This window comes from Syngnathus scovelli, chromosome 11 (assembly GCF_024217435.2).
Source record: "Syngnathus scovelli strain Florida chromosome 11, RoL_Ssco_1.2, whole genome shotgun sequence".
Lineage (NCBI taxonomy): Eukaryota > Metazoa > Chordata > Actinopteri > Syngnathiformes > Syngnathidae > Syngnathus > Syngnathus scovelli.
In genome coordinates, this window is record NC_090857.1 from 11,860,986 (window position 1) to 11,888,760 (window position 27,775).

Here is a 27,775-nt window from a genome sequence, read left to right on the forward strand (position 1 = left end):
GGTTTTATAACCATCACTACAGCCTGCTTGACACACTTAAAGTTGCGTGGCAGCTTGAACTCTGCTCGGACTACAGTACGTACATTTCCAGACATCCTCTGTCAGGTGAGCCTCAACTCATTCACTTTTTAAAATTTTATTTTAAAACTAAATTTGAAACAGATTGGTCATGATCAGACAATATTACGCATTTTTAAGATGACTTTAATTGTAGTTTCACTTTTTAAAAGTATACCCAATGTGGCATATTCAAGGCTTAAGGTTGTCGTTAACAACAACTTGCTGGCATTTCCCCCGTGTTAATAAAATGCAGCTTTTGGATTTACTCATGGTTGTGACCCGAGAGTCACCATGGTTGCTGATGATCACACTGTCAAAGCAAGTCATGGCTTGCCTTGAAACAACTTAGCTCTACTGTTTTTCAGATTGCCTTCACATTCATGCGTCAGTGCATACATGGAGAATGCTACCTGATATCTTCTCCTCTCTTCTCAGTTTGGCTGCATTTACATGATGGATGCTGAAATTTCATGTGAATAACTATAGCAAGAACTGAAGTGTCACATATGCCCCCGTCATTGAAACACTTCATAAGACTCATGTGGAGAAAATAAAGTAATGCTTGAATAATGCAAATATGAAACACTTACTTGGTATAGACTCGCCCCGGCACCTCCCATTGATTTTTATGATTTATTTGATGTCATCCAATGAGTATTCCAGAGTAAGCTCTGCTTCTGTTGCCAAAAGTCAGCTGAGATAGGCTCCACCTCACCCGCCACTCTAATGAGGAAAAATCATGTGAAAAATTAATGGATGGTTTATTAGTGAAATTTTAGTGAAATAGAAATTACTTCAGAGATGCACTTTATTTGATTCTTTTTTTGTTTTATTGTTGACAAATGGATTATAGACACTGAATGGATGAATGTTTATGGTACAGAAAGAGGAAATGCATTGCCTATAAAATCTCAACATGTCCTCCAGCAGAGCTCCACTCCTCAAGAATGGCATCAAAGTCCAAAGAGGCCTCTTCTACGTAGCCCCCACCGAACATGAGGGGCCGTGCCGCAGAGATGTTGGCATGGGTGGCCACCCTGCTGACACTTTCCACGTGGATACGAGCCGACATTTCCCCAGGAGAGCGCACGTGCCCTACGGGTCCCCGCAGTCAGGTGGACTTCTCGGTCAAATACACGGTGCCGCGTTTCCAAACGGAGCATCCCATACAGAACGTGGTGGCCAACTCACGCGATCCTGACGTTTATATCGCCTCGCGGAACATTGTAGAGGCGGTGGATGACAAGCTGAGCAAAGTGTGGGAGGTGAAAACGGGGCCGATTGGGAGTCCGGAGTGTCAAACCTGTCGCTTGTGCGACATCCCAGTACATCCCAGCGAGCCGGTGGATACGGATAACGAGGTGCTGCTCTTGGATGCGGCGTTGGCTATCCCGCCCTACTTGTACGTATGCGGCAGTACCCAACACGGCATCTGTTTCTTCATCGACGTTGCGCTCTTGCCGCCAGAACCTCAGTGTTTATACAAAAAAAATAACAATTCTCCCTCTTACTGTCCGGACTGTCTGGCCAGTCCGTTGGGCACCAAGGTCACTATTGTAGAACAGGCGGCCACATCGTACTTCTTCGTGGCGGCCTCTGTTAATGACAAAGTGGTCCAGAAGTTTCCCCGTAGGTCGGTGTCTGTGGTGAGACCGCTCTCTACCGAAGACGGATTTCAAATGGTGATGGAAGGCCTGACGGTGCTGCCCCATCTGAGGGACTCGTACGGCATCGATTACATCTACAGCTTCTCGACACGGGAGTTTGTGTACTTCCTATCCCTGCAGAGGGAGAACCCCTCCAAAGGCGATTCGGCCTTTCAGACCCGACTAGGGCGGCTACCCGTGGAGACTCACGAGGTATGGACGTACCGTGAGCTGGTTCTAGAGTGCAGATACGAGCCCAAGAGGCGGCGAAGGGAGCCGTACAGGGATATTGTATACAACGGACTCATGGCGGCCCACTTTGGTCGCGTGGGAAAGGATCTGGCTCTGGAGCTGAGGGTCCCCGAGACAGAGGATATCCTCTATGGTGTCTTTGCGCAGGTGAACCTGCAGGGAGAACCCCAAAAGAACTCAGCCCTGTGCGCCTTTTCTTTGAGCGACGTCAACAGCAAGATTGACACAGGCGTGGAGGACTGCTGCAGATCCGGACCAGAACAATTATCCAGAGGACTGTGTCACTTTCAGACGTGTGAGAACTGCCCGCATGAGGTGAGTAAGGCCAAGACGGGAAGTTACCAGTTCTTGACCACAAGTGAAGTAAGCATGACCAAAACATTTGACGTACTTTCAGAGTCGATGAATGCAAAACATGAGTCGAATCAAAACGTTTCTTTTCCGCTCTACACCGCCACGATTCATATTCTCATTGTGCCACCTGAGGGCAAAAAAATTGGAACGCTGACCCTTGAACTGTGTAAATCCAGCCTTAGTCGTGCCAGATTTTCCATGTAAATATGACATAATAGGACAACACTGGAGTTCAAATCTCTAGCTGTCCTGTGTGGTATTTGCGTTTACTCTCTGCAAGCATGGGGACAATGTGCAAAAGAGATTTTTCAATTGGGTCTCAAGAGTTTTAGTTTGAGAAGATTACGGTAAACTCTGCCTCTCACAGCTCACCCAACTACTTCAGTGTGTCCCAAAGCGGGAGAAGCTTTCATTACCATGATGTTGATTAAAACAACCACAAAAATCACTCAGTTGCATTTTCACTTGAGGAGGAAACACTTCATCACCAAGCATCAATCATAAATTGACGCTTCCAACACTGCAGTTCTGAATAACAATCAAATTTATAATAATCAAACCCGGAAGTTGAGAAACTCTGTGAGGGATGGTATTGTGTAAATTAACTAAACTGTTTTTCACAATCCTGTAAAATTCTGAGTGATTCAGTCACGCGCACATTTTTCTATAAATAGGCACTTGCCAATATAGTTATTTGATTGTGTGATTCACTCCAGAGATTTGTAAACAATAAGTTAAAAAGTATATTTTCTGTAGTAAGTCCCCTTTAGCAACATGTCATGGTGCTGAATATCATCAAACTTTAAAGTTGTAGCCACTAAGTGTAAATTACATGCAGAAAATTTCGAAACAGAAACAAATGAAGGTGTGTGAAAGAGTACGAAGCAAACGACAAGACTGGGAGAGGTGCATGAGTCACATTAGCAAGCTCTGGTTTTCTTCAACAAACACCAGACGGGACAGACACCAGATATAAAAACCTTTGTCCTAAATTTGCGGGAACATGCAAAGTAAAGTGTCCAGCTTGCCATCTAATCTCCAAGCAGAGGTTTTGGCTGAAGGTGCGGTCTTTCTTTTTTTTTATGGAGTTCAACCCGTGTCCTTTGAGCAGCAGTGTGTACACAGACGGGAATGCCTGCCAACAAATGTGTAATAAATCCTACTGATAATAAGGTGGAATTTCAAGGGAGGGAGGGACTGCTCTCAAACAGGAAATTGGAGGACGATGGAAAATATTCCATGTAATGTTCAATTCAAGAGTTTCAAATAGCGTGGGTTAATTCCCTCAAAAATGTCACAGTGGAGAGACGACCAAAAGAGTCGCATGCTAGAACTTGTTTGGAAAGCTTCAAATGTTTTCATGTTTCTAACCGTCATTCGTTTTAATTCTCTGTTTATGTGCGAAAGCTTCAAAGGTCCACTTACTGTGGGACACTCAGTCAACATGATGAGTGTGTCCATGAGTTTTTATGGCACGCTGGACTGTGGCTGGAACACTTCCTTTTTAGATGTTTTAAGATACACAAGTGTATGTGAATGTTGACGCAGACCGAGGGAAACATACGGACAAAAGTAAATGAGTGAAAAGTACTACCATGGTTGTGCTAGGTGGGCCTCAAATCCCTGAAAGGGCAAAACAGGAAATTGAAAGGCAGGTTGAATCTGTAAATAAACACAACAGACAAGAGCAAATATGTGAAATCAATGAAGAACACTGTCAGGAACATAGCTTGAAGTTTGCGAGACAGTGGATGAAATTGAAAATTTGCCAAAGAGTATTGCATCATAAAATAGTCTAAGGAAGGAAATTTAACATGAGCAAAAAGTCATTTGTCTCTTTTTGTGTTTGTCCCAGTTGGGCAACACCACATGCACAGACAGACCCACGCTGGTTTCCAAACCATACTACCGAATAGACCTCTTCAACCGTAAGATGAGGGATGTTCTCTTTACGTCCATCCTGGTTACCATCAGTGGGAAACAAACTCTTGGGCACTTTGGGACTTCAGATGGAAGAATCCTCCAGGTGGAGAACTCCATATTTGACAGTGACTCCGTTTGAATGCTTGTACTAATTGATTGCTGTCTGGTTTTAGGTCATTCTTACAATTGACACGCCCTTTGTTTTTGCCAACTATTCACTTGGAGAGATGCCAATATCTAGGACAGCAACTGTCGTCAATAATGTCGTCAATAATGACTCGCTTCTTTTTGTGGCTGAAAATCAGGTAATATTTTTGCACCGTCCATCATGGATGGATGATGGTTGTAGTTTCTCTTCCCCATGTCTCGCACTGTCCCCTATCCAGTTGTTCAGGGTGCCGATCATTGGACCAGGCTGCACGCATTTCGTGACGTGCTCTATGTGTTTGATGTCTCCGCGCTTCATGAACTGCGGCTGGTGCTCGGGAATGTGCTCAAGGCAGGATGAGTGCGCCTCGCTGTGGAATAAGCATTCTTGTGCGCCAGTCATAACAGAGGTAGTTCAAAACAATGACAGCGTTGACGACATCTCCCGGAGTGCTCAAATGAGTTTGATTGTTTTGTATCTGTAGTTTTTCCCCAAAACGGCACCGGCTGGCGGGGAAACTGAGCTGACGCTTTGCGGGAGAGAGTTTCAATCTCCTCAGAGACCGCCCATCAACAACGGTGTCACCCACACAGTCACCGTGGGCTCAGGGACCTTGTGTGCTGTCCTGCCTGACAAAAGCAGGAGCCAAGTGTGAGTACCATACATACAAAAAAAAAAAGAATCAATGGAATAAACATTACCTGCTATTCCAGGAAAGCAGCGTCAAAACATAGTGTAACCCTAGACCAAGCTTTCTGAGACTAGGTTCCACATTACAGAATGACCTCATAGTCTTAAGGTTTCATTGCGCCCAGTGTATAGAATCTTTGGATTCTCCCTCTTTGACTTAAGGTCATACCATACTTTTCCGATGCAGGCTCGTATGCAAGCTGAAGGAAAAAGTGTCAAACCACAATCTGACAATAACTCTGGAAGTGCACGAGGGGAACACGAGGGGCGCGTACTCCATCGAAGGCACCTCTCGGGTGTCTGGCTTCTCTGTTGTGGTGAGATGACTAAAAGTTATACAATAGAAGGTCAGTGATTGGAATGAAAGGAATTGTCATGTGTCTTATCAGGAGCCAAGCATAAATCAAATCAGACCCGAGCATGGCCCTGTTTTTGGCGGTACGCTTGTCACACTGACAGGCCGGAACCTTGATTCCGGTATGCGGAGGGAAGCTTTCATCGCAGACAAAATGTGTCACATTCAAGAGTAAGGCAAACAAGATCTAAGCATCAATGTCATCATAGTCGTGAGGTTAAAACGATTAGTGTAATGTGTAATGATTGTGTCCAGTGTTCCTCTGGAAGAGAGTGGGACATTGTCTTCAATTGTGTGCCTCACAGCGGCTGCCACAAATATTGGCCACGTTCCTGTCAAAGTAGTCATCGACAACTTTGAGGTCACTACCACTAAGAAGTTTATCTACAAGAAAAACCCTGTTGTGACGTCGGTGTATCCTCATTGCAGTTTCAGCAGGTACAATGGAATGAACCGATGAGAAGTGATACAATGCACATCACAGTATCTATAGCCTGAAAATCTAATTGTTGTTCATTTGCTTATTTATGTTATCCTTCAGTGGCTCCAAGTTAGTGATTACAGGTCAGAATCTTGACTCTGCACACAAAACTGTGCTTCAGTACACTTCCAAAAACTCCCCATTGGAACCCCACAAACTGGTAAGTAGGACTGCAACTAACGATTATTTAAGTCATCGATTAATGCGTCGATTATTTTGTCCCTTCACCGATGAATCAGATCATTTAACTTCAAGCAATGATAAATAGGCCCTCACAATTTTCTTTGTTTTGGTGTGGCTCTTGCCTCTTAAACGTGATCATTTCCTTTCAGGAATGTAACGGTACAGGGAACGCTACCCACATGACGTGCCAGGCTCCCACTTTTCCGTTGGATGTGTCGGAAGACAGGTCAGACACAGGGGAGCTTTTCATTCACATGGACGGCATGGAAAACTTGTGGAGGAGACGCTTCAACTACCACCCTGATGCCGAAGTCATCCCGTTTGAACACGAAGACAACGTATTGGTCCTCTCACCGGGACAGACCGAAGTTTCGCTGCACGTATGTTTACGCAGTTACGTCCACCTAGCACGACAACCGTATACTAACCAATCTGTAAATATCACGTTTAAACCAGCACGACAAACTGAACATGGTGGACCAGTGCATGAAGATCACCATGGCAATCGGGGACATGGACTGTAACGTCCAGGTTCTGATGAATGAGCTGACCTGCAGGATTCCTAAGACCCAAGTGATCCCCATCGAGGGATTGCCTGTCAGAGTGAGATAGTAATACTATCAACGCATGGACATTGGGACTTTAACATAAGCAGGTGTACACTATTTTGTAGCTGAAAACTCGATACTATCTACTATTGTAGGTCTCAGTGAACGGCGAACCCCACAACGTGGGCACTGTCCGCTATGAGGACGACAATGCCGATTCGGTCATCGCGGCCATCGTGCTGGGTGTAATCTTCGCCTTGGTGGCGGGTGCCGGAATTGCACTCGTTCTGATTCATCTGAGAAAAAAGAAGCGAGGTGAGGCTTCGGCATTTGGTAAGCATTTGTCATCATTTCAGCTTCAAGCATTTCGTCGTTGTGCTTTCAGCTATCATCGAGAATCGTTTAAGCACCAGGTTTTCCATAAGCCGGATGGGCAGCCACGGGGAAATGTCCCCAACAGGCGACTACAGGCAGGGTAAGAGAAAAGCCAGCAGCATAGTGACTGAGTTTGGGTTCAAATTCCTCCTGACAACTTTCCTTCATCTGTGTGTGTTTCAGTGGATTCCAACCAAACATCCGCGGGTGGAATGGCCTTTCAAGGTCCGATGTACGCCGCCAGCTATGACCACCTCGCTGTTCCGCTGATTCCACGATCCAGTGTCTCAATGATCAGCCTCAGCTCCGACCTGCTGGACGAGGTCAAGGATGTCCTTATCCCTGCTGAGATGCTCAGGATCGAAGATAGCCAAAGCATTGGCAAAGGTAACGGCTTATGGGGCTTAAAAAAGTCTTCAAAGTGAAGAATTACCCACATCCCATGTTTTTGTTTTCCTTTTCATGCAGGTCACTTTGGAACTGTGTATCATGGCTATCTGAAGGACAGCAATAATCAAGAGATCCATTGTGCTGTTAAATCACTAAATCGTATGTAAACAGGGTTATACGATATGTCAACGAGATTTTTTTTTTTCTAAGGCTTTAACGTGTTGACAGGAATCACCGATCTAAAGGAAGTGGATCAATTTCTCAGAGAGGGAATCATCATGAAGGGCTTTCACCACCCCAACATTCTGTCTCTGCTTGGCATCACGCTACCCAAAGAAGGGCTCCCCCTGGTGGTGCTGCCGTACATGAAACATGGCGACGTTCGGCATTTTATTCGTTCGTCACAGAGGGTAATGTTTCACAATCAAACCTCCTGGGACCTTAGACTGTAGATGTTTGCTCTGCAAACCTGTGGGGGTTTGCTTATGTTTTAAATTATTGGATAAGTGCACTCTGACATTTACATTTGTCTTACACAGAATCCAACCGTTAAAGACCTCATAGGCTTTGGACTGCAGGTTGCCAAGGGGATGCAGTATTTAGCGCAAAAGAAATTTGTGCACAGGGACCTGGCTGCACGGAACTGCATGTGAGTGTGAAGCCTAGACTGCACAAACATTAGGGCTAGTAAATATTTGATAGTTTGCTCACTTGCAAAGTAATAAAAAACGTTTTGGCAGTTTGTTATCAGTCGGATTATCAGTCCGAAAGGCGTAAAACACTCACAGTATAAAAGTTATTAAATGTTGTCAGAGTATTTGGTCCCTGAGACTAGTCATTTTGTGCATCTTCCAGACATTTTATAACTTCTCCTCTGTTGTCTTGGCTCACTCCTAAGGCTGGATGAGACCTTCACCGTCAAGGTGGCAGACTTCGGCATGGCGCGTGACATTTACGACAAGGAGTACTACAGTATTCAAGACTGCAAGACGGCAAAGTTACCGGTCAAGTGGATGGCCATCGAGAGCTTGCGGACACAGAAGTTCACCACCAAATCGGATGTGGTGAGTAGACGAGACACCTGAGTTCACTCATCACACATGCATAATATAAGTAAATAAATAAATAAATAAATAAATCGAGTGATTTGATTTTACATATGAGTATATTTTTACATGTCCACTAGTTTTTAATTTTTATTGATACCCAATCTAACAAAAATACATGAAAAAAAAAACCATTTACAATGCTAAACAAATTTATTCAGGTCAAGATGAGCCAGTGCCACTCACTTTCACAACAAAGGAAATTGATTTAAAGTCTTTAATTCACCTAACATGCATGTTATCGCAATATGAAAGGAGGGCAGATTAACGCAAACAGGAAAGCCAAAAACCACATTGGAAAGATGAAGCTGAGATTTGAATCTGGAACCTCAAAATTGTGACACACTTGAGCTCAAACCACATCCACGAATTTATAAAAAAAATATATCATAAATAAGAAAGCACTGGATGCTGGTTTTTATGACATTTCTTCCAGTGGTCCTATGGCGTGTTGATGTGGGAGCTGCTGACCAGAGGAGCTAGTCCATACCCACAAGTGGACCCCTATGACATCACACACTATTTACTAAGGGGCCGCCGCCTACCTCAGCCCCAGTATTGCCCTAATGCTCTGTAAGACACTCTTCCAAATGACCTCAGCATCAAGATTTTGCACAATCACCTCTAACGCTTTCTTTCATTCCACAGTTATTCCATCATGCTGGCATGTTGGGACCCGGAGCCCGAATGTAGGCCCACGTTCCACAGCTTGGTCGAGGACGTGCAGCACATCCTGTCCTGTCTCACGGGAGAGCACTACATCAACCTGAAGGTCAACTATGTCAACTTAGACCAGGCCAGGGCTTACCCCCCACTGACTGCATCTGCCGACGAGGCCGAGGGCTCGGAGTCGGATACGAGCAGTCAAGATGGCAGCTAAGGACCTTTAAAACTGATAAGAACACACAATACATCTTTCCGGGATTACAAAGAGACTTAGCGGGAGTTTGTTCATTTATCATGTGTTATCGAGATTAAAAGACACTGTATGTGCTAAGGACTAAGACTGGATTTACACTGTATGATTTAAATTAGTAGTTAAAATAATGGCCTCCTCTCAATTTGGCTTAACCTTTGACCTTTTATTCTTTTATGACCTTTTATTCTTCTGTATGAATGACAATTTTACCTTCTGCCATCTTGTGGAAGAGCATTGAATTGTTCTGCCTGTCATTACAAAAAAAACCCCCATATATTTAAATCAAATTGGAATGAGCCTCTTAGACATGCAGTATAAATACAGCAAATGATTTGTGAGACTGTGAAAGTTCCACATCCTGTTACAACAAATGGTCTTGAGACAAAATAGAGCTTGAAATAAAAAACAAAAACGGGTGTGAAATACAAGTAAGGCCAAATGAATGTAAACTTTTGTCTCGACATAGATTTTTAACCATTTATGTAAGTACGGTGGCATTAACTACCTTGAACTCAGGGAACAACTTTTGTGGCTATAGTTAGCAATATGGAGGGATCATATCTACATGTGAAAAGCAGTCCACTGGATGAAGATGAACTCAGTCTATTTGTAGTGGTGTGCTTTACACACGACGCCTGAGGTTGAAACAGTATATTTAATCAGCGCTAGAGGGCACCCGAGATTCTCTTTTGCCGTTACTGCTGTGATGCTGCCGCAGTGATGCGCCTCACTACGTCAACGTTACAACAAAGGTGTTACACAAACACCCCCCAAGCATCCAAAATCTGCTAAACCGCTGGACAACTCATCATCGTGTCTTTTTATTATAGTAATGACTTTCAAGGCTAATTTTTCAAGTTAAGGACTATTTCCAGGCCCCTTCTTACTGCAGTCTCGTCCCTTCAGTAAAGGTTCAAGTGTAAATAACATTGTTGTACATTTTTTTTGTATTTTCTCCCTTTGCTTTGCCCCCATGAATGTTGAATAAACACAAAGTGAAAATTCTGCTGCTGCAATTCAAAATCGATTTCATATAGTATGTGTTTTAATAGTGAAGACTATTCAATGGCTATGTAATTCAGTGGCTTGGGGATTAAGGGCCGCATCCACAAGCAAGAATACAATTGCTTTTACTGTCTGCACAATTCATCCTTGGAATTATTAACAAAAGCCATTGTTGAATCGTTACCAGACATTCGTCAACAGTTGGAGTGGTTGTAAATAGAAAGTTTGGCGAACATCTGGAGAATGTTTTTGTGAGCGTTTGCAACTTTGAACAAAGCTTGATGAAAAATCAGCATTCACTATCTTCGCAAACACTTGCAAACTTTTGCCACTCAGTAGAATATTTTTTTTCCCCTGAATGAAACGTGACAGCTTTGAGGATACCAGAATTCGGCCCAACTCCAGTAATATCTAAATCACTACACACGCAGACACACACTTATGCAAGAACACACCAACTCACACACACACACACACACACACACACACACACACACACACACACACACACACACACACACACACACACACACACACACGCACACACACACACACACACACACACAAACACACACACGGGACCCAGGGGCCAACCCAGAATGAGCAATAGCTGAAAAAAAATAGAAGGAAACCCCCTAAAGCCTGTTCAAATATTAATTTTGTTGTCTTTGAGTCTACATATTTATAAATATTTTACACTTACACCCTCACAAACGGCGCTATGCTGTAAATACCACACGACAACAATTTGTTGTACGTTTTTTCAACAAAGTAGATGAACTTACTTTTTCTTTTCTCTTATTCAGGCACTTAACAAAGACTTCAGTACATCTGTCCAGTAGCTGGAATCCACCTCATTTGGACTACAGCTCGATCATGTTGGCCTTTGAGGCTGTATCTCGCACATGCTTTTCTGCAGTGCGGCACCTGTTACATAAAAAAAAAAAAAAAAAGATTTTTAAAAAAGATGACTAAAAATTGTCCAAATCGAAATATTGGCATACATAAGAAGAAACAGAAATATTTGTGTTCCAAAATAATAAATAACATCATACCGTCATCTGTAATACGGTGTACTTAATTACACAAAATTACAATTATTCCAAGAACGTTGAAAAACTCAAAATAAAATGTTCCAAATTATTATCCACGGTAACATACATACACAAATACGTTGCAAAATCTTTCATGAGATTTCAAAATATCAATAAATATTACAAATGTAATTTAATTTCAGAAATCTTAAACATACCAAAATAATGCTCACCCATTGAAAGTATAAGTCCATGGTGGTGCAGACTATTTTATTTTTTAATGGCATGCATGTCAAATTTGCAGCAATCATTCCATTTATTTCTTACGTAATGAAACTGTACTACAGCAATCTTTCAGCAATTACGTTCAAATATGAAATCTACTTCGAAACAAATCCAGGATTTGACTTCATACTGAAAATATATGTGGGCGTTATGTCGCATAAGAAATGAATGGCTGTGCTTCTGTTTTTGAAAACTTTGATCACATCTGCATCCGTTGCTTGGCTTCGCTTTTTCCTCCCCCCTCCGAATCCTTGAGCTCGCACATACCTGAATAACGAGGCAATCTTCCTCGCTCTGTCACACTCCTCCATTGTTGCACTTGCATTGACAGAGTGGATGGAGGAGCTGGGAGGTCACAGATGGAGAGAAGTGTTATGTTTGTTCCAGACTCTCTCGCTCTCTCGCTCTAACACGATGTCTGAGTGAGCGTCTTCACACATGGGGAGTGTGCTGAAAGACAAATGTGCAGAGCAGTCAAAGTGTTTGTCAAGCGGGCACATCGCTTACTAACTGTACTTGTTAATCGCCATCCATCTTCTTAGCAATATGCCCGCAAGGCACGAGAGACAATACATGAATCAGGCGACACACATAGTATGACGATTAGTCCAATTTCAGCTTTTCCGTTGGATGTCTCGAAAAGATTATCAAGGCCAATTGTGTGGGCTGTACGAGAGTGATTTTTTTTCCCCCTTCCTGTTCTGCTCAGAAAACGGTCAATTGACAATTGTAAAGTAGGCTGCACAGTAACACTTGAAATAATGAGGCTTAATTAGAGCATTTTAAGAGGGATGTTTCCTGGAAACGGTCAACAAAGACCCGAGATTTTCTAGCGGGGTGTATTTAGAGTCATTTGACCTCTTTAATCTAATTGCAAAATGATTTGGGCCTGGCTGACATTGGTAAATGTTGAACTTGTGACATATTTATGATAGCAAATGCATAAGTGTGTTGGCAACACTTAGTTTTCCCAAGCAACAGACTCTGTGAGTGTGACATAAAACTGAGGTTGGTTTGACAAGGCCACCCTTTTCAAAATGGACGATTTCAACGAGACGAAATTGTGCCATAATTCTTGATCCTTGGGTTATTTTGACAAAAGCATATAAACTGTGACCAAAATGTGAAATATATCTCCTTAATCGTTGATGCTTTCAGTCACTATCGGGCCCAAACGGGTTAACAAATATACAGCAAGGTTTGCTTGAAATTATTATTATTTCGAACACAAAAGCTGAATTGCACAAACGTCGTACTTACTGCCATAAAAATAAGACGTGCCATAAAAAGAACATTTGCACTGTTACTGGGACCCTTTTGTTGTTATTTACACTCCAGCTTCCATCTTTGGATGCAGCCAAGCATGGGATGGGATTTGTTTCTTGGTGAATGAACTGAATAATACAATTGAGTGGTTCAAGAAAGAAAGGGAGATAGAAAGGTGTTTTTCAATCCACTTTGCTGTTCGAGCCTTTTATTTGTGATCTATGGCTTTTTTAGTACACACACAATTCACAAGTTAAATCACGGAAACTTTGGATTGAATCAGGTTGATATTATTCTCATTACAGGGAATGAAGGGAAAAGAAGTGAAGGTAAAGACTGAAAATAAAAATGAGACTTTTTCTTATGTTGATCTGTATTTGTCCTCCAAAAGCCATGTTGTGGCTTGTGCGCTTGTTTCTATGGCAACCATCATTTGATAGCAGAGGTGTGTAGGAAGGCAAGAGAAATATGGTTAAAAATTAGCAAACTGCCTTATGCACAGTCCATAATCTATCTATTTAATATGTGCGTGTTAGTAAGATGAGTGTGTAAATACATCTAGAACGTGACATCCATTCAGGTCATGTGGAGCGTATTCACACTCTTGGCTCAGAGCGCATTTAGCTTGAAGTGAATATTAGAAAAAGTGTCGCTCCTTCAGTAATTTTGGGTTTTGCATGTTCCAAATTGATATATAGTTGAACAGGTCTCTGAGCGATAGACAATAATACACAACAATAAAATACTAGCAAAACGAGTTTTTGTAATTGTTTTCCTCATTTTCTAGCACATCAAGTTTTTGAGATATTGCCATTTTTGTTTATCAAGTTTGACCAATAAAAGCATGTGCAATAGGAATTTTACTATGCATTGTATGATGATGAGATCCTGAAAAGAGAAGAAGAACAAATGTGGCAGGCGTTTAGATTTAATTGAGACATTTTTAGTTGTTTGTGTCAGATGAATAAACAAGAAAATGTCTTATAAGTTTCATATTCATGGCAAGAAAGTATAAAAAATACTTTTTATGTGAGTGGACGCATAAATCTTCAAGAAGAGCAATCGCATAAGATCTGAAAAACTTTGAAGATGATTATTTTTGTCTTTTGTCATTTTGGTCAAAATGAAGATTGCTTAGCCAAATCTATGCTGAGCGTGAAGACTTGATCTACATGACGCTTGAATGCCTGCAGTATTACTTCTCGAAGATGAGCTTGCCACTCTTTCAGTGAGGAGGGTGCTGACAAAGGAAATAACTCCGCTTCGAGCGGTTTCAACACATTCTGAGCCAGAATGAAATTCAGGCCTGTCGCATGACTTTAAAAATGCATTTTCTGTACTCACACATAGATTCTTTCACCACTGCAAACTTTGGTGGTGGTGAGTGAAGCAGTGGAGGCACACTACCAAGGTTTTTGGAACAAAGGACTATCGCTAGCTGTTGTATCGTGATTATCCCTGCTGTTTTTGTAAACAAAAATTATATACAAAGCATTTTAATCGCTTTTTCAATAAAGAAACCATGCATGCAAATTTGTGTGTGGTTAGGGGGACTCATTGTGGTGAAAGGGTTTGCTTAAACATATTCAAAATGTGTAGCTACTAACCTTCAGATAAAAGAGTTGCATTTATTTATTTATTTATTTATTTATTTATTTATTTATTTATTTATTTATTTATTTATTTTTAGAAATGCGGTTTTTTTTTTTTCTGAAACACTGTTACGGTATATGGCAAGTCTTGTGGGGCCATAAAAGGAGAATTTATAGGATAGTTTGAGAAAAAAACTAATACAAAACAAATTTAATAAATATTTTAAATATGTAAACAATTAAAATGCAATTTTTTTTTTACAAATTTTAACTACAACTGTGCATTAGGAAATCATAATGTGCCATGGCTGCTGAGCTATTTTTAAGACAGGCCCGCAGGCTCTACTCATTAGGGCACCATGTTGATGACTGCCTTAAAGCATATTATTATAATCCGTTTCTTTTCTTTTTCCCTCAAAAGGATAGTAAAAACAAACACAATTTAAGCAAAACAAAAACAAACATTTCAATAGAACAATACTCACGTTTAGACTGAATGCGTGAAAATTTACAAAGAAGAACGGGCATTCCTAGCAAACGTTTGAAAGGCGCCTTCATTGTTTAATAAAGCAGTTAACCGGCAGCACCAAGACAGACAGCTCTTATAAACTCTGAATTAGCTGAGGAGAATGCAGAGATAAATTACATTTATGGCCAGAGATTAAGTAATCACAAGCATATGAAACTTGGGACTCAGTCCAGAGAGCGTGAACAAAAAAATCCAATTAAAGTGCAGATTTTTTTACCGGTGATTTGAGAGTCTCATGTTTCAAAGTTCAGCTCTGGAGTTTGCACGAGTGCATATCTCATGATTTATGAGGTCGTTTTGTTTCCCCTCAGTAATGCACGGGATGAAATGGAGTGGTTGCTTTGACAACAGAAATCATAGATGCACACTGATCAACACTATGGACATCCGGTCTGGCAATGTCGCGGTAACTATGGTTACCTCAAAGAGCACCAAATGTTCTACTCCAAAGTGTGAGGGTATCATTTGTGACACTGTGCAGAGGCACAACTATCCAAATGCAAGTAACTTTCACAACTGTGTATAAATAAGTACAGCAATGTTTATATGATGTATAATTTACCGTATATTATTTTCCACAATGTTCTCGGGAGTCTTATTATATCATAAAAACTACCCCAAAGATGAGGAATTTTTGCACTATATTTCCTTTTTTTATGAGGCTCGCAGAGCCTGTTTCGAGGGGACAGTCGTGTCATGCAAATGAGGCACTGCTCGAAAAATTGGGAGGTTAATGATGAGTACAGCTGTTATCGCCATGACAACCAGGGTCAGCACTACTTGTTAAGTCTAGTTTCTAAAAAAAGTGAGAGTTACCTGAAAAGCACATATGATCTCCAAAAAAGACAGTAAATCCAAGGACAGTAGAGCCAAGTATGGCTTTCGTTGCCATGACGACCGGGGTCTGAGCTAAGGGGTTGTTCAAAAATGCCTCAAAACTCACCAGTTTTGAATTCTGGGGAACAAAATTATTCTGAACATGACACCACCTAAAACTCACTCATAAGTTCCCCCTAGAAAGTTAGAAAAAAAAAATGACAGCATAGTCTCAATAAAACTGAACAGGTCAGCCATTTTGGATCAAAGCAGTTATTTAGGGTAAAGTATTTTATTACACTCCTACTAGGGAATTCACCTAATTGAGCTCCAATCCACCTCAAGTACAGATGGCTGACGTTAATTTGCAAAGCATTTTTGCCGACGCTATCTCACGCGAGAGGAGTTTGGCGTCAAAGATTGATGACCATTTCCAAGATTGGTCATGAAAAATCTGGCGCAAAAGACCATTTCTCACTGCTTGCACTTTTTTTTACGTGTGGTCGATATTGCAGTGGTGTACAACTGCACCGCGTCATCCCCTGAGTTGATTCTAATAAAACTTTTCTGTTACTAAATAAGGTGAGCACAATCCAGTATTAAATCAACTCTCAGAATGACGCAGTACAATAATTCTCTTTTGTTGCGCTTCTGGAAACATAATTTGTCTTTATTAAAACTGTGCCTTACTTGAATGTTGCAGCTGTAACCAACACTGGAGATGCGTCCATTAAAGAAACCTTTGGCATCATTCAGGATGCAGTTTCCTTTAAGACTGGTTTCATATTACCCCCAAGTAAATAAATAAAAGAGAGAAAAAAAAACTCCACTGCAGGAGAAAAAAAAATGTCAAGGTCTTTCGCTGATGCTTGTGAGAATAAAACATTGAGCTCTTCAGTGGTTTCAAATCGAGAACTTGCTCTCATGCTTTCGGTTGCCATGACAACTAAATTGAACTATACGTTGACTTGTTTTTTACATGCGTGAGTATAGAATTGGAAAGAAGAAGAAAAATGACTTCTGTGTTCCATGATGTTAATCACCTGATACAAGGGTTGACAATTTCATAAGGAGCACACTTTCCTTACCATACCGATTTTTTTTTTTTTTTTTTTTTAATTACTGAACGGACTGTTTTGCTTGTACGGAATTAATGTCAAACAATAGCCAAGTTCCTTGCTGTTGCTATGGTGACATAAATCACACATTAGTGGTTGTGTCTTGTTCTACAAAGTACAGTCACTGGAAAGTAATCATGGAATGAAAGGTAGTCAATTCCTGGAACTTATTTTACACAATTCAACAGAAATCCATCATAATTAGCGACTCTATAACAATAGACAGTTGCTCGTGTTATACTTATTTGGTCGAAGATTAAAATGGAGCTTTGTGTCTTCCGAATTTTTTTGTGGGGAAGTAAATTTATTTTCATTTCCGGGTGCACTTCCTTCCAAAATTACGCTTAAAGAAGATAGATTATTTCCTAGCTGCTATATATAAACTCAACGTTCTATAAAATGAAGGCTGACATGAGAGATAAGTAGAAAGCACGGTCCTGGAGTGGCATGAATGCACGAGCAGCTAGAAAATGGAGAGTAGGTGGATTTGCAGATGGGTGAGGAGCAGGTTCAAGATGCTCCACAAAACTCCCTGTGCTGTTTTACCTGTATTGCATTTGCAGCATTACTCATTGTAGGACATATACAGGAACACTTGTGTTACATAAAGCAGGGCTTAAGTGTCTGACTACCACCCAAAAAAATCCCTGCAGATCTTTATCATACATTTATTTTCTAGAGCACTTATCCTCATTTGGGTCACGACTGAACTGGCATCCATTCAAACTAAGTTTTAGCATGAGCGGATACAAAGTATGAACATTTAAAATACTTTTTTTCCCCCAGTGCTTGTTTTATGTGATGTGGGAGAATGCGAGCAGAAAATGCAAAATAGAAATTCAAACGCAGAACTGCTTGACTGTGATCGAGGGGAAACGTGCATATAAACTGCACTGCCTTACAAACACAGTTTGATTGACAAGGATAAATATGTGAGGGAAACGTTGTTAAAACTCCAAAGAGGACGAACGGACGTGAGCTGAGCTGAGAGTCAAACCCAGAACATTCTTACTGTGAGGCTAGTAGTTCACCATGTTACTAATCCAACACTCCAATTTTATTCCATTTACCCTGGGCAATTTTAGCCTTCACATTGAATGTATTACTGAGCATTTGCAGGACACATATAACAACCAGTTACATTCACACCTATGAATAATTTAGCTTCTTCAATGAACATGTATGTTTTGGGATGTGGGAGGAAGCTGAAGCAGAGAAAACCCACACAAGCATGCCATACGGCTTCAGAATGGGGGAGGAAGCCGGAGTTGCAAGAGGACCTGAGCCGAGATTCGAACACAGAACCTCTTGTGATGTGTTGACCACTAACGCACCGCTCCGTCGTTAACCGAGGACTCCACTTGTTTTCATTCATGACGGTGAAACTTGGACCAACGCAAAGCCTCTGACGCACGGACTAGTCGTGCGTCTTGCGCGAGCGTGCACCAACCCCCCTCCTCCCTCGGCGTCTCACTGTGTGCGCTGCTACACGTGCGCGCTCCCGCCAGCAAGCTGACCTGTTGGAAATGTTGCGAGCAGTCTATTATATCTGAGTGGTGCCCTCTACGTTGAGTGGGAAAAAGTGGACTCAAAAGTCGTGCCGGGAAATTAGGAAAACGAGAGAGGGTTGGATACTTCTTACATAACCGATTCACTTCTTTGAAGGTAAGTGAGCATCCTTTATACAAAACCATGAGACATTTGAAGACTGCTTGTGTATGGAATTTCAGTGTATGTAAATATTAGTGTCATTTTGCATAAAAGTACAAACAGGGCTTATGTACTTCCGTACTTTGTTCATCAGAATTAATTTCTAGCCCTAGACTTTGGCCAAACTTCACACAAAGGCATCAGGCTCCTTCTCGGCGTTCACAGTATCGTAGTGTCCGTGCCTCCGCGACATTGGCAAGACTCGTCATCGTTTCGCACCCAAAAAGTCATCATGCATCCCGAGAGGCTGCACGGATGAGGAGCGAGAGAGTGAGAGAGAGCGAGCGAGAGAGAGAGAGAGAGAGTTGAAGGGAGTTGGGCAATATTTTGACCCGACTGCATTGTTGATAATAATATTGTTGATGATAAACAAAATAATGTATGCATTTCATGATCAGCACAATTAACCGATTAATTGATCATTTGCCTCATAGTTCTGAGGTTCTGGGTTTAAATCTACTTGTGTAGGTTTTCGCTGAATAATCCTCACCCCTCCCTCACCCACCCACCCAGCCAAAAACATGCACGTTAGGTTCATTCAAGACTGGAAATTGTCCGTAGGTGTGAATGAGAGTGTCAGTGGTATATATGTGCCCTGCCATTGACTGCATTGCGACCAATCTAGGTTGCACCCCACGCACCTCTCTTGTGAAAAATCTCTTTTCAAATACTCCAGGTCATGCACGACCCTTTGATTGGTGACCACTCCAGGGTGAACCATGATCTTGTTAAAAGTCAGCAAGAAGAGACACTAATTGTAACAAGCGCCATAAAACAATGACTGGATGGATTTTCCCTGTGATTGATTGATTGATTGATTGATTGATTGATTGATTGATTGATTGATTGATTGATTGATTGATTGATTGATTGATTGATTGATAATCCATGCACTCCAGCTTGCTCATGACCCAACCAGAGCTTTGGGACAGATGCTATTAAAAATTGATGAAGCAAATGTGCCATCATTGCTTCTGTATTTGGCATGGTCTCAACATGCAGGCAAAAACAGACTACCTCACAACAGTGTGGGTTGACTGTTGGTCGAATCTGCCAAAATTCAGCATGGACATTTAACTTTAATCACTGAGTGTAAAGTTGCCAGGCATCCCTATTGTTTTGATGTTATGTAAAAGCTCACATCGGAGAGCCGCAGTTTTCAGTCCCATCAAGCAGCAGTCATCAGCACGATGCTGTATCGACAGCAGCGCGGCCGCATACTGTAGCGCTGGGTTACCATGGCAACTAACAACATCAGAGAGAAGCTGGTCAGATGAGCCGGTGATGACAGAAACGGGCATGAATGGTCGTCAAAGGGGCCGATTCACGTTCCCATCTGCATTTTTGTTGCTGAGTAAAACAGACACCTATTATTTCTCATGCACTCTCGGAGTATCCTTACATGGTACACATTTAGTTTTAGTTGCTTCTTGGGCAAACGACTTTATCTCTTCCCCCTTAAGGGTTTCCACAGTCGTTGCAAGTGAATTCCGAAGTATTAATGAAGAGCTCTTTATACAGATCTTCCCCAAAAGGCACAGATAAAAGACGTCTTGAGTCAGCATTACATGCTCTCTGCCGTTGTCTTTATCAAGGAGAACTGCCTTTATCTGCAAGATGGGCAAAAGCATTTGGGACTGATGATTAATCACGATAGACGGGAGATATAATTGGCCATGCACATTATGTTGAATTCAAGAGATTGTCATTTAGGGTCGCAGGAGGCCGTTCCAGCTGACAATGCCATGCTTAAGTGATGATAGTCAATGATGGGGTCATAAAAATAGTATATTTCTCTGTCAATCAACTAATGGTGTGCCCACAGACCCACTTGACTCCGCCCCCGACTTGACCGTCCAATCACATTCAGATACCTTGAATCCCAGGCAGGTCGGAAATGGGTATTGAACCCTGAATCTCAGATCTGTGAATCAGACTTGTTTACCACCTTTTATGCTGCTCTAAATATAATCTATTATCTCATCATTTGTATTGTTCACTGACAGTTCTGTGCAGGAAGCCTGCAGGTTCTGTTTCAACTGAATGCGAGTAGGAATGGCCATCTGGTAAAACTAAATGGATGGATGGGAGACTAACTATCACTGGCTAAGAATCAGGGCACATGTTATGAAAATAAATAATTCCAACAGCACAGATGGATGATGGATGAGGGGTAGACGCCAAACAATAATGGTGGCACTGGGTTTTATATTTGGATGTGACTCAGACAATCCTTCAGACTAGAGTTGAACACAAAGTCCCTCCCCTTGAGGGCAAAGACAATTTGCATTATTTTTGGGCAAATGTGGAACGGGTTTTTTGAGTAGCTCGTCTACTCATACGCACCCTGAGGAATACTTGTCTTTATAGTAAGTACATCAGGAACACAAACAGCCCCGTCAATCTGCCTAAGGTGTTGTGGAAACGTCAAGGAGACTCAGCCCCTTACTCCCTTCAGCTGCACTTTATTCTCAGCAATGATGTGCGCCTGGTGTGCTTTTAAAAGATTGCTGCTGCATAAACATGAAAAACCTCTGAGGCATTGGCCATGGATAACTGCCAAAATGGAGCTAACAAAAGTCAGCACTATCATGTCGATTCTAGTGTGACTTGTTAAAAAAATATGAATATTGGCTTCCATGAATTTAAAAAGAGAGAGAGAGAGGGAATTTTCCAGTGGTTATCAAACACTACAAATCACTAAATTCACTCTGGTGTCGTCACAATGTCGCTATCATTATCACTCTGGAATTCAATTAGTGAGCAAATAGATACTCTATTTATAGATATTCATTTACCAATTTGTTTTATATTATGGCTGCAGTTCACAGTCGTACGGGCCCAACTCTGATTATAAATGCAAACATACTGAGGCTAATAAAGGCTTTATCTGCTCCAAAAATACGGAATAAAGCATATCAGCAGAAATATCAGTCTCAGTAATGAGCCCCCCTGCCGACCCTCCAATGACTCTCAACCTGCTCGCCGGCAATAAACAGTATGAAAGCAAGCCGCTTCTCGCATCTTCACGCCTATGAGTCCATTTCTTGTCTTTCTTTTCTCAAGAAACATAATATATGGCGGAGCTTTTACAGCCACGAGCAATCTTTTGCTTTTTGTTGGGGTCTCGGCCGAGGCTCCAGACAGCGGCAAGCTCAGTCGGATTTCTCTTTTGACTCCCACTCTTCTCTGCCGGCTCCTGTTTGTATCACTGTGCTTGCCAAGAAAGCGCCTATTTACCATAAAAGCATACGATATTTAGATTGGCGTGGTGGACCGCATTGTTTTCAGTGGATAGTAAAAACATGGAGCAGCAATTAGATTTTAACTAAGTCGTATGCTCGACGGCTACAATATTGGGTACGCATCCATAATTCAAAACTGAGTGCTTTGTTGCTCAAATACATAAGTTAGCTTGTGTATGTGGCCAGTGAGCAACCCCAAAAGCACATTCAATAGCTTTTTCTAAAAAAAAAAAAAATTAAACAAAAACAAACTCAATAGCTTTTTCTAAAAAATAATAATATTAAATGTAAAAGGCGGCTCGGTGGGGCACTGGGTAGCACGTCCGCCTCACAGTTAGGAGGGTGCGGGTTCGATTCCACCTCCGGCCCTCCCTGTGCGGAGTTTGCATGTTCTCCCCGAGCCCTCGTGGGTTTTCTCCGGGCACTCCGGTTCCCTCCCACATCCCAAAAACATGGTTGGTAGGCTGATTTATCACTCCAAATTGTCCCTAGGTGTGAGTGCGAGTGCGAATGGTTGTTTGTCTCTGTGTGCCCTGCGATTGGCTGGCAACCGGTTCAGGGTGTCCCCCGCCTACTGCCCGATGACGGCTGGGATAGGCTCCAGCACGCCCGCGACCCCCGTGGGGACTAAGCGGTTCAGAAAATGGATGGATGGATTAAATGTAAAATTTTAAATCTGTAAAATTTTATTTTTGAAAAAAAAAAAAAAGCCTGGTCGGATGGCTGATGATTTTGTTTTGCTTAAGATATTTAATGTTAGAGGAGAAAGGCAACAACATTTAAAGACTCTTTTGACAATTCACCATGAAAACGATGCGAAGGCTTTTTCATTGCTGCTCCCAGCTTTAAATTTTCTCATTATTTTTTTGTTGTTGTTGTTCAGCAAGAAATTCCCTGGCTAGGGCAGGAGCTGCCATGCCATTTGGTTGTCTGACGCTCGGGGAGAAGAAGGATTACAACAATCCCGCTGAAGTCAGCGACAAATATGACCTGGGACAAGTCGTTAAAACGTAAGCAAGCCTGATTTACAAGAATACTGCCCCCCAAAAAATATGAACCCCTTTTTCTTTTGCAGAGAGGAGTTTTGCGAGATATTCCGGGCGAAGGATAGGAACACGCTGAAAATGTACACCTGCAAAAAGTTCAACAAAAAGGATGGCAGGAATGTGAGGAAAGCAGCCAAGAATGAAATAATGATCCTAAAGATGTAAGTAAAACTCAGACACAAGGCTCATTAAGACACTTTCTCAAAAACTGATGACATGCCAGTCCTTACTGAAATTTTATACAATACTTTTTTGTTCACCTCAGTGTTGCTATGTAACAGTCTGACGCAATTACCGTACCTCACAAAAAGTAAATTCACACCCTGACAGAGTAGTTGTCACAATGCTTATGCTGTCCCCAAGTGGACAAAATACTCAGTACACCACATTTTCCCTATAATAATAATAATAATAATAATAAATATAATGCGTATAATATACTGTATCATAAGTATTATAAATTATTCTGTGTTTCCCACTCTTACTGTGGTGGAATCAGTCACACTTTTGTGTCAATCCCTTTTTTCTTTCCACCTTTCACAGGATAAAGCATCATAATATCCTCCAGATGGTTGATGCTTTTGAAACAAAGAAAGAGTACTTCATCTTCCTGGAACTGTAAGTTTTGATGTTCACAGAGTGAAAATGAGCCTTGTCTTTTCATCATTATGTTTGTAATCTGCAGAGCAACGGGGAGGGAGGTATTTGACTGGATCTTAGATCAGGGCTACTATTCAGAGAGGGACACCAGCAATGTGATGAGGCAAGTGCTGGAGGCAGTAGCATACTTGCACTCTCTGAATATCGTCCACAGAAATCTAAAGGTACGGCGCTCTGCTGACATCCAGTGATGAGTGAGGAGAACTTCATAAAATCAACTCAATCTATGAACAAATTCTTGTTCTCGTCACACAGCTGGAGAACTTAGTGTACTTCAACCGCTTGAAACATTCCAAAATTGTTATCAGTGATTTCCAGCTTGCAAAACTGGAAAACAGACACATTAAGGATCCATGCGGGACTCCGGAATATCTCGGTGGGTCAAGTTTAACTTGCGGAACAATATCCCCAAAAACTATGAGAAACTATGAGAGCCTCTTTCTTACTTTCAGCTCCTGAGGTTGTTGGCAGGCAGAGATATGGAAGACCTGTGGATTGCTGGGCCATAGGGGTCATCATGTACATACTGTGAGTCCCACCGATCAGGGTTAATCAATTAATAAACAGTCCATTCAAAACAACGCAAAGCTGCGAGGTGTGGCATAACAATCACACTAACCCTTGTCGAGTCAAAACAATAACTCAAAGCTATTTGTGGAATAACAATCACATGGCAATAAGTCAAAACAACTCTCAAATCAATTTGTGGCCTAACAATCACATGCTCGTCTGTTGAAAACAATATTTTGGCTGACTCAACAGCTTGTCCGGGAACCCTCCTTTTTACGATGACACAGACGAAGACGACCCCGACAATCGAGACAAGAACCTTTTCCTCAAGATTTTGTCGGGCGACTACGAATTTGACTCACCGTACTGGGATGATATTTCTGATTCTGGTAAGGGATTCCAGTCTGTTTGTGTCACAGAGCTGTCAATAATTCACTGTTGTTGTTTTTTTTTTTTTTTCAGCCAAAACCTTAGTGGCGTCTTTGATGGAGGTGGACCAAGACCAGCGGCTGACTGCACAGGAGGCTATTGCCCATGAATGGTACAACATTTTGTTTTTTTGTTTTATTTCATGAGTGTAAATGCTGAAAGAGGGGACGATAGATTAATCTGACTACATGAATAAATTAACTTTGTGTGTAGCATGTTTAATCTGTGCTGTCTTTCCTCAGGATTTCTGGGAATGCTGCTTCGGATAAGAATATCAAAGATGGTGTTTGTGCACAAATAGAAAAGAACTTTGCAAAAGCCAAGTGGAAGGTATAAATTCCTAGATTTTATGGACTGTCAGTAGGTTTTATATTCTTAATGCAGAATAAAAGAATATTTCAAAATTGACAGTTGACAAATATGTTTACCTGATTTTTCTTTTAATTAATTGAAACAATACATATATTAAAATGTATAAAATGTTATTTGATGTTAAAAAACATGATTTGTGTTCAGCTAAACGTGCAGAGAATTATTCTGTCACAAAACGGCAATTCCCAATGTAAAAGACTTGCGCACAACTAAGGCAAAGAAACATTGATTTACCTTGTGTTTGATTACTCACAGAAAGCTGTCAGAGTCACCACCCTCATGAAGAGACTTCGAGCATCCGAACAGGGGGATTCGGGAGCCTCCGGAGTTGATTCCGGAGCACCCGCAGGCACCGCTGCTGCTCCAGTAGTGGCTGCCGGTGGCCTCGGCCTTGCCGCCAGCTTAAAGGCAGCTCTTAGCGCAAACGCGGCCGACACACAGACTCCCACCAAGCCCGCGGACCCTCAGCCGAGCACAGCCAGAGCGGAGGAGACGCCGGAGGAAGGGTGCAACGGTGATATTCTGTAAAGAAAAGAAGGAGATGGGATTAACGTACACAAAGACGAAGCTTCATCATGACTAATGAGCACATGAGCAGTACAGTCAATATGATTAGCATAACTTTGTGGTGTTTATGTTGTCCAACAATCCGCTGATTTATCCTGTTGAGTATTTCATTCATTTTGCCTTCTGTACTGATTGTTCTGTAGTATTTGACACTCTCTTCTTACTTTGTGTGCAGGTCCCTTTAAAAAAAATACATTTAATTTAAAGTAGCTCCACTTTTGTGCCCCCTGCCCGACTAATTGTACAAATGAAAAGTGTAATTTAGTGAAATCAATTTCATTTATAGTGATCAACGGACTGACTGTGTGTATTTGTAAATAGCGTACATTTGTTTCAATGCAATGTCTAGTGGTAGGCTTCAGATTACAATTCATGCCATAGAGGTTTTATTTCAAAAGACTTTATCTAAATTAATACGTTAGAAACCTAATAGTAAGATTGTTCGAATTTGTCATATGTTTGTTTTTCTGTGTCAAAAGTCAGCTTGGCTCAGTGTAATCATTATACAATGCAGCTTGTAACGGTTCATTTCATTTATTGGTCAGTAATTAGTTAGAAAGATGTATTGTTTTTTTGTTTTCTCTTTTTTAATATTTCTGGATAATTAAAGATGCTACGGGTCAATATGACCCAGGAACAGGAAGGCGTAAAATTATATCAGTTGATTCAGTTTATGCAAGTCAAATCTATCATTGCTATGTGTTGCCATAACAACCAGAGACCTGTTTATGTGGCCTTGTGGGTCTCAAGGCTGGAACGGGAACGCAGGACAATTGTGTCTAGAAATACAATAATAATACAGACAATAAGACAGACAATACAATTTCCATTGCAATTATGTCAAATTAGTATATGCCCTATTCACTTGTGTTTGACCGTAGCTGCAATGAGAAATATTTTATAACAATGACAGCAAGAAAGCTTTTTTTTTCCCTTTCAGTTAAAGTGCCTTAATATTGTTTGCAGTAATGAAATGTTTCAGAAGAAACATCTCCATTTAAATAACCTATTTATTATTTCTTTGAAATGTTTTTAGCTGCTGCACTTGCTCTTCTTTTTTAGAGTCGTTGAGACCGCTTTATAAATAAATATCGAATTCCCTCCATTTTACCAATGTTACAGGGGCCAAACTGAAAAGAAAAAAAATACACCATTAGATTAACGTCTAGTCGAACAAAAACAAATTACATATATTTGAGGAAAGGCTTCGTATATTTTTTAGATTAAAAGTCATACAATATACAGAAAAGATTGTGGTCAAAAATTTACGAGTCAACATTTTTTAATATTGGTATATTTTCAAAACAAAAAAATATTGTATTTTTTTACAATAAATACTTATGTAGTTTCATGAGAATAAAGTCATTTCTTTTTCATCTAAAGATGAATATTTTTAAGGGGAAAGGGTACATTTCTGAGACAGTTGTATATGTTTAGAATAAGTCATAATTAAAGTATTTTTAATTGGATATATTTTTTCAGAATCTAGTCACACTTCCATGGAAATGAAATGAAATACCAATTATTCTGGCAAATCAAGATCAGTTTACAGCAGTATTTATCAAAGGTCCGCTGATATCCTTCCTTTGCTTCCCATTGTAAAAGCACAACAGCATTCATAATATTGTGACTTTAATCTAAAAAATATGCACTACTTTTTTTAATCTTAAAATTACCACTTTTTTTCTACAAATACTGTGAACAATTCTATTCTCCTAAATTACGACTTTAATCTGTAATATGTATGACTTTCAAATCTAACAAAAATACACTTAAATCTCCTAATATGACTTTATTAGTGTTGTGTATTTTTCTTTCAAATGTGCCTCTTCTTTGTATCAATGCAGTTTAAGATTTATGCATAGTATTGTTTTAGCCGTTTTGCTGAAGTTGTGTTTGTCGATCTTTGTTAAGTGCTGCTTAATTCCTGATGCTGTATCTGCATTATGTTGATGTTTCTGTGTGTACTTAACGACGTTTAGCTGAGTTACCAACTTGCTACAACGCTTATGAAAGAATAAAATTAGCAATATTTCTCCGGTTGTCGTGTTAAATTCTTTTCAATATTTGGATACCAACTTTTCATTATTTGGATAACTGGCTGTATTGCTAGCAGTTTGGACGGATGAACGGATGGACAGACAGACAGACATACAGACGT

The 27,775-nt window shown here is 41.0% G+C and overlaps 2 protein-coding genes and 1 long non-coding RNA gene across 4 annotated transcripts in view; 2 read left to right on the forward strand and 1 right to left on the reverse strand.

Annotated features, from left to right (window-relative positions):
• On the forward strand, window positions 1-10,435 carry mst1ra (macrophage stimulating 1 receptor a). Of its 2 annotated transcripts, none has more exons than XM_049732642.1 (21): window positions 1-105; window positions 991-2,273; window positions 4,168-4,338; window positions 4,409-4,540; window positions 4,622-4,792; window positions 4,868-5,034; window positions 5,261-5,390; window positions 5,463-5,599; window positions 5,684-5,866; window positions 5,970-6,069; window positions 6,242-6,472; window positions 6,549-6,695; window positions 6,796-6,955; window positions 7,026-7,115; window positions 7,199-7,402; window positions 7,484-7,564; window positions 7,634-7,815; window positions 7,945-8,054; window positions 8,304-8,469; window positions 8,948-9,084; window positions 9,160-10,435. In XM_049732642.1, the coding sequence occupies exons 2-21, from the start codon at window positions 1,056-1,058 to the stop codon at window positions 9,389-9,391; spliced, it is 4,149 nt and encodes a 1,382-aa protein (XP_049588599.1). In that variant the 5' UTR covers window positions 1-105; window positions 991-1,055; the 3' UTR covers window positions 9,392-10,435. The 2 variants fall into 2 exon arrangements, with proteins under 2 accessions (XP_049588599.1, XP_049588601.1); XM_049732644.1 differs by having other exon boundaries at window positions 20-105; window positions 988-2,273.
• Window positions 93-27,775, reverse strand: part of LOC125976773 (uncharacterized) — a 27,912-nt gene continuing 229 nt past the window's right edge. Inside the window, exons 2-6 of the long non-coding RNA XR_007484503.2 lie at window positions 25,282-25,569; window positions 12,022-12,204; window positions 11,221-11,362; window positions 3,907-3,974; window positions 93-783 (exon numbers count right to left, since the gene is read on the reverse strand). This is a non-coding gene — a long non-coding RNA (uncharacterized lncRNA). The remainder of the gene's footprint in view (window positions 784-3,906; window positions 3,975-11,220; window positions 11,363-12,021; window positions 12,205-25,281; window positions 25,570-27,775) is intronic.
• On the forward strand, window positions 18,326-27,650 carry LOC125976772 (caM kinase-like vesicle-associated protein). The gene is made up of 11 exons (XM_049732649.2): window positions 18,326-18,740; window positions 22,914-23,040; window positions 23,106-23,237; window positions 23,620-23,694; window positions 23,762-23,900; window positions 23,992-24,112; window positions 24,189-24,264; window positions 24,499-24,635; window positions 24,709-24,787; window positions 24,918-25,005; window positions 25,303-27,650. Exons 2-11 carry the CDS (start codon window positions 22,946-22,948, stop codon window positions 25,573-25,575), a joined length of 1,215 nt encoding a protein of 404 aa, XP_049588606.1. The 5' UTR covers window positions 18,326-18,740; window positions 22,914-22,945; the 3' UTR covers window positions 25,576-27,650.

Coding starts and splice junctions, on each gene's coding strand:
- LOC125976772 (XM_049732649.2), top strand. CDS start 22,946: ATGCCATTTGGTTGTCTGACGCTCGGGGAGAAGAAGGATTACAACAAT. Junction 23,695..23,761: donor TACTTCATCTTCCTGGAACT/GTAAGTTTTGAT, acceptor TGTAATCTGCAG/AGCAACGGGGAGGGAGGTAT. Junction 25,006..25,302: donor TTGCAAAAGCCAAGTGGAAG/GTATAAATTCCT, acceptor GATTACTCACAG/AAAGCTGTCAGAGTCACCAC.
- mst1ra (XM_049732642.1), top strand. CDS start 1,056: ATGAGGGGCCGTGCCGCAGAGATGTTGGCATGGGTGGCCACCCTGCTG. Junction 2,274..4,167: donor GTGAGAACTGCCCGCATGAG/GTGAGTAAGGCC, acceptor TGTTTGTCCCAG/TTGGGCAACACCACATGCAC. Junction 4,793..4,867: donor GTGCGCCAGTCATAACAGAG/GTAGTTCAAAAC, acceptor TTGTATCTGTAG/TTTTTCCCCAAAACGGCACC.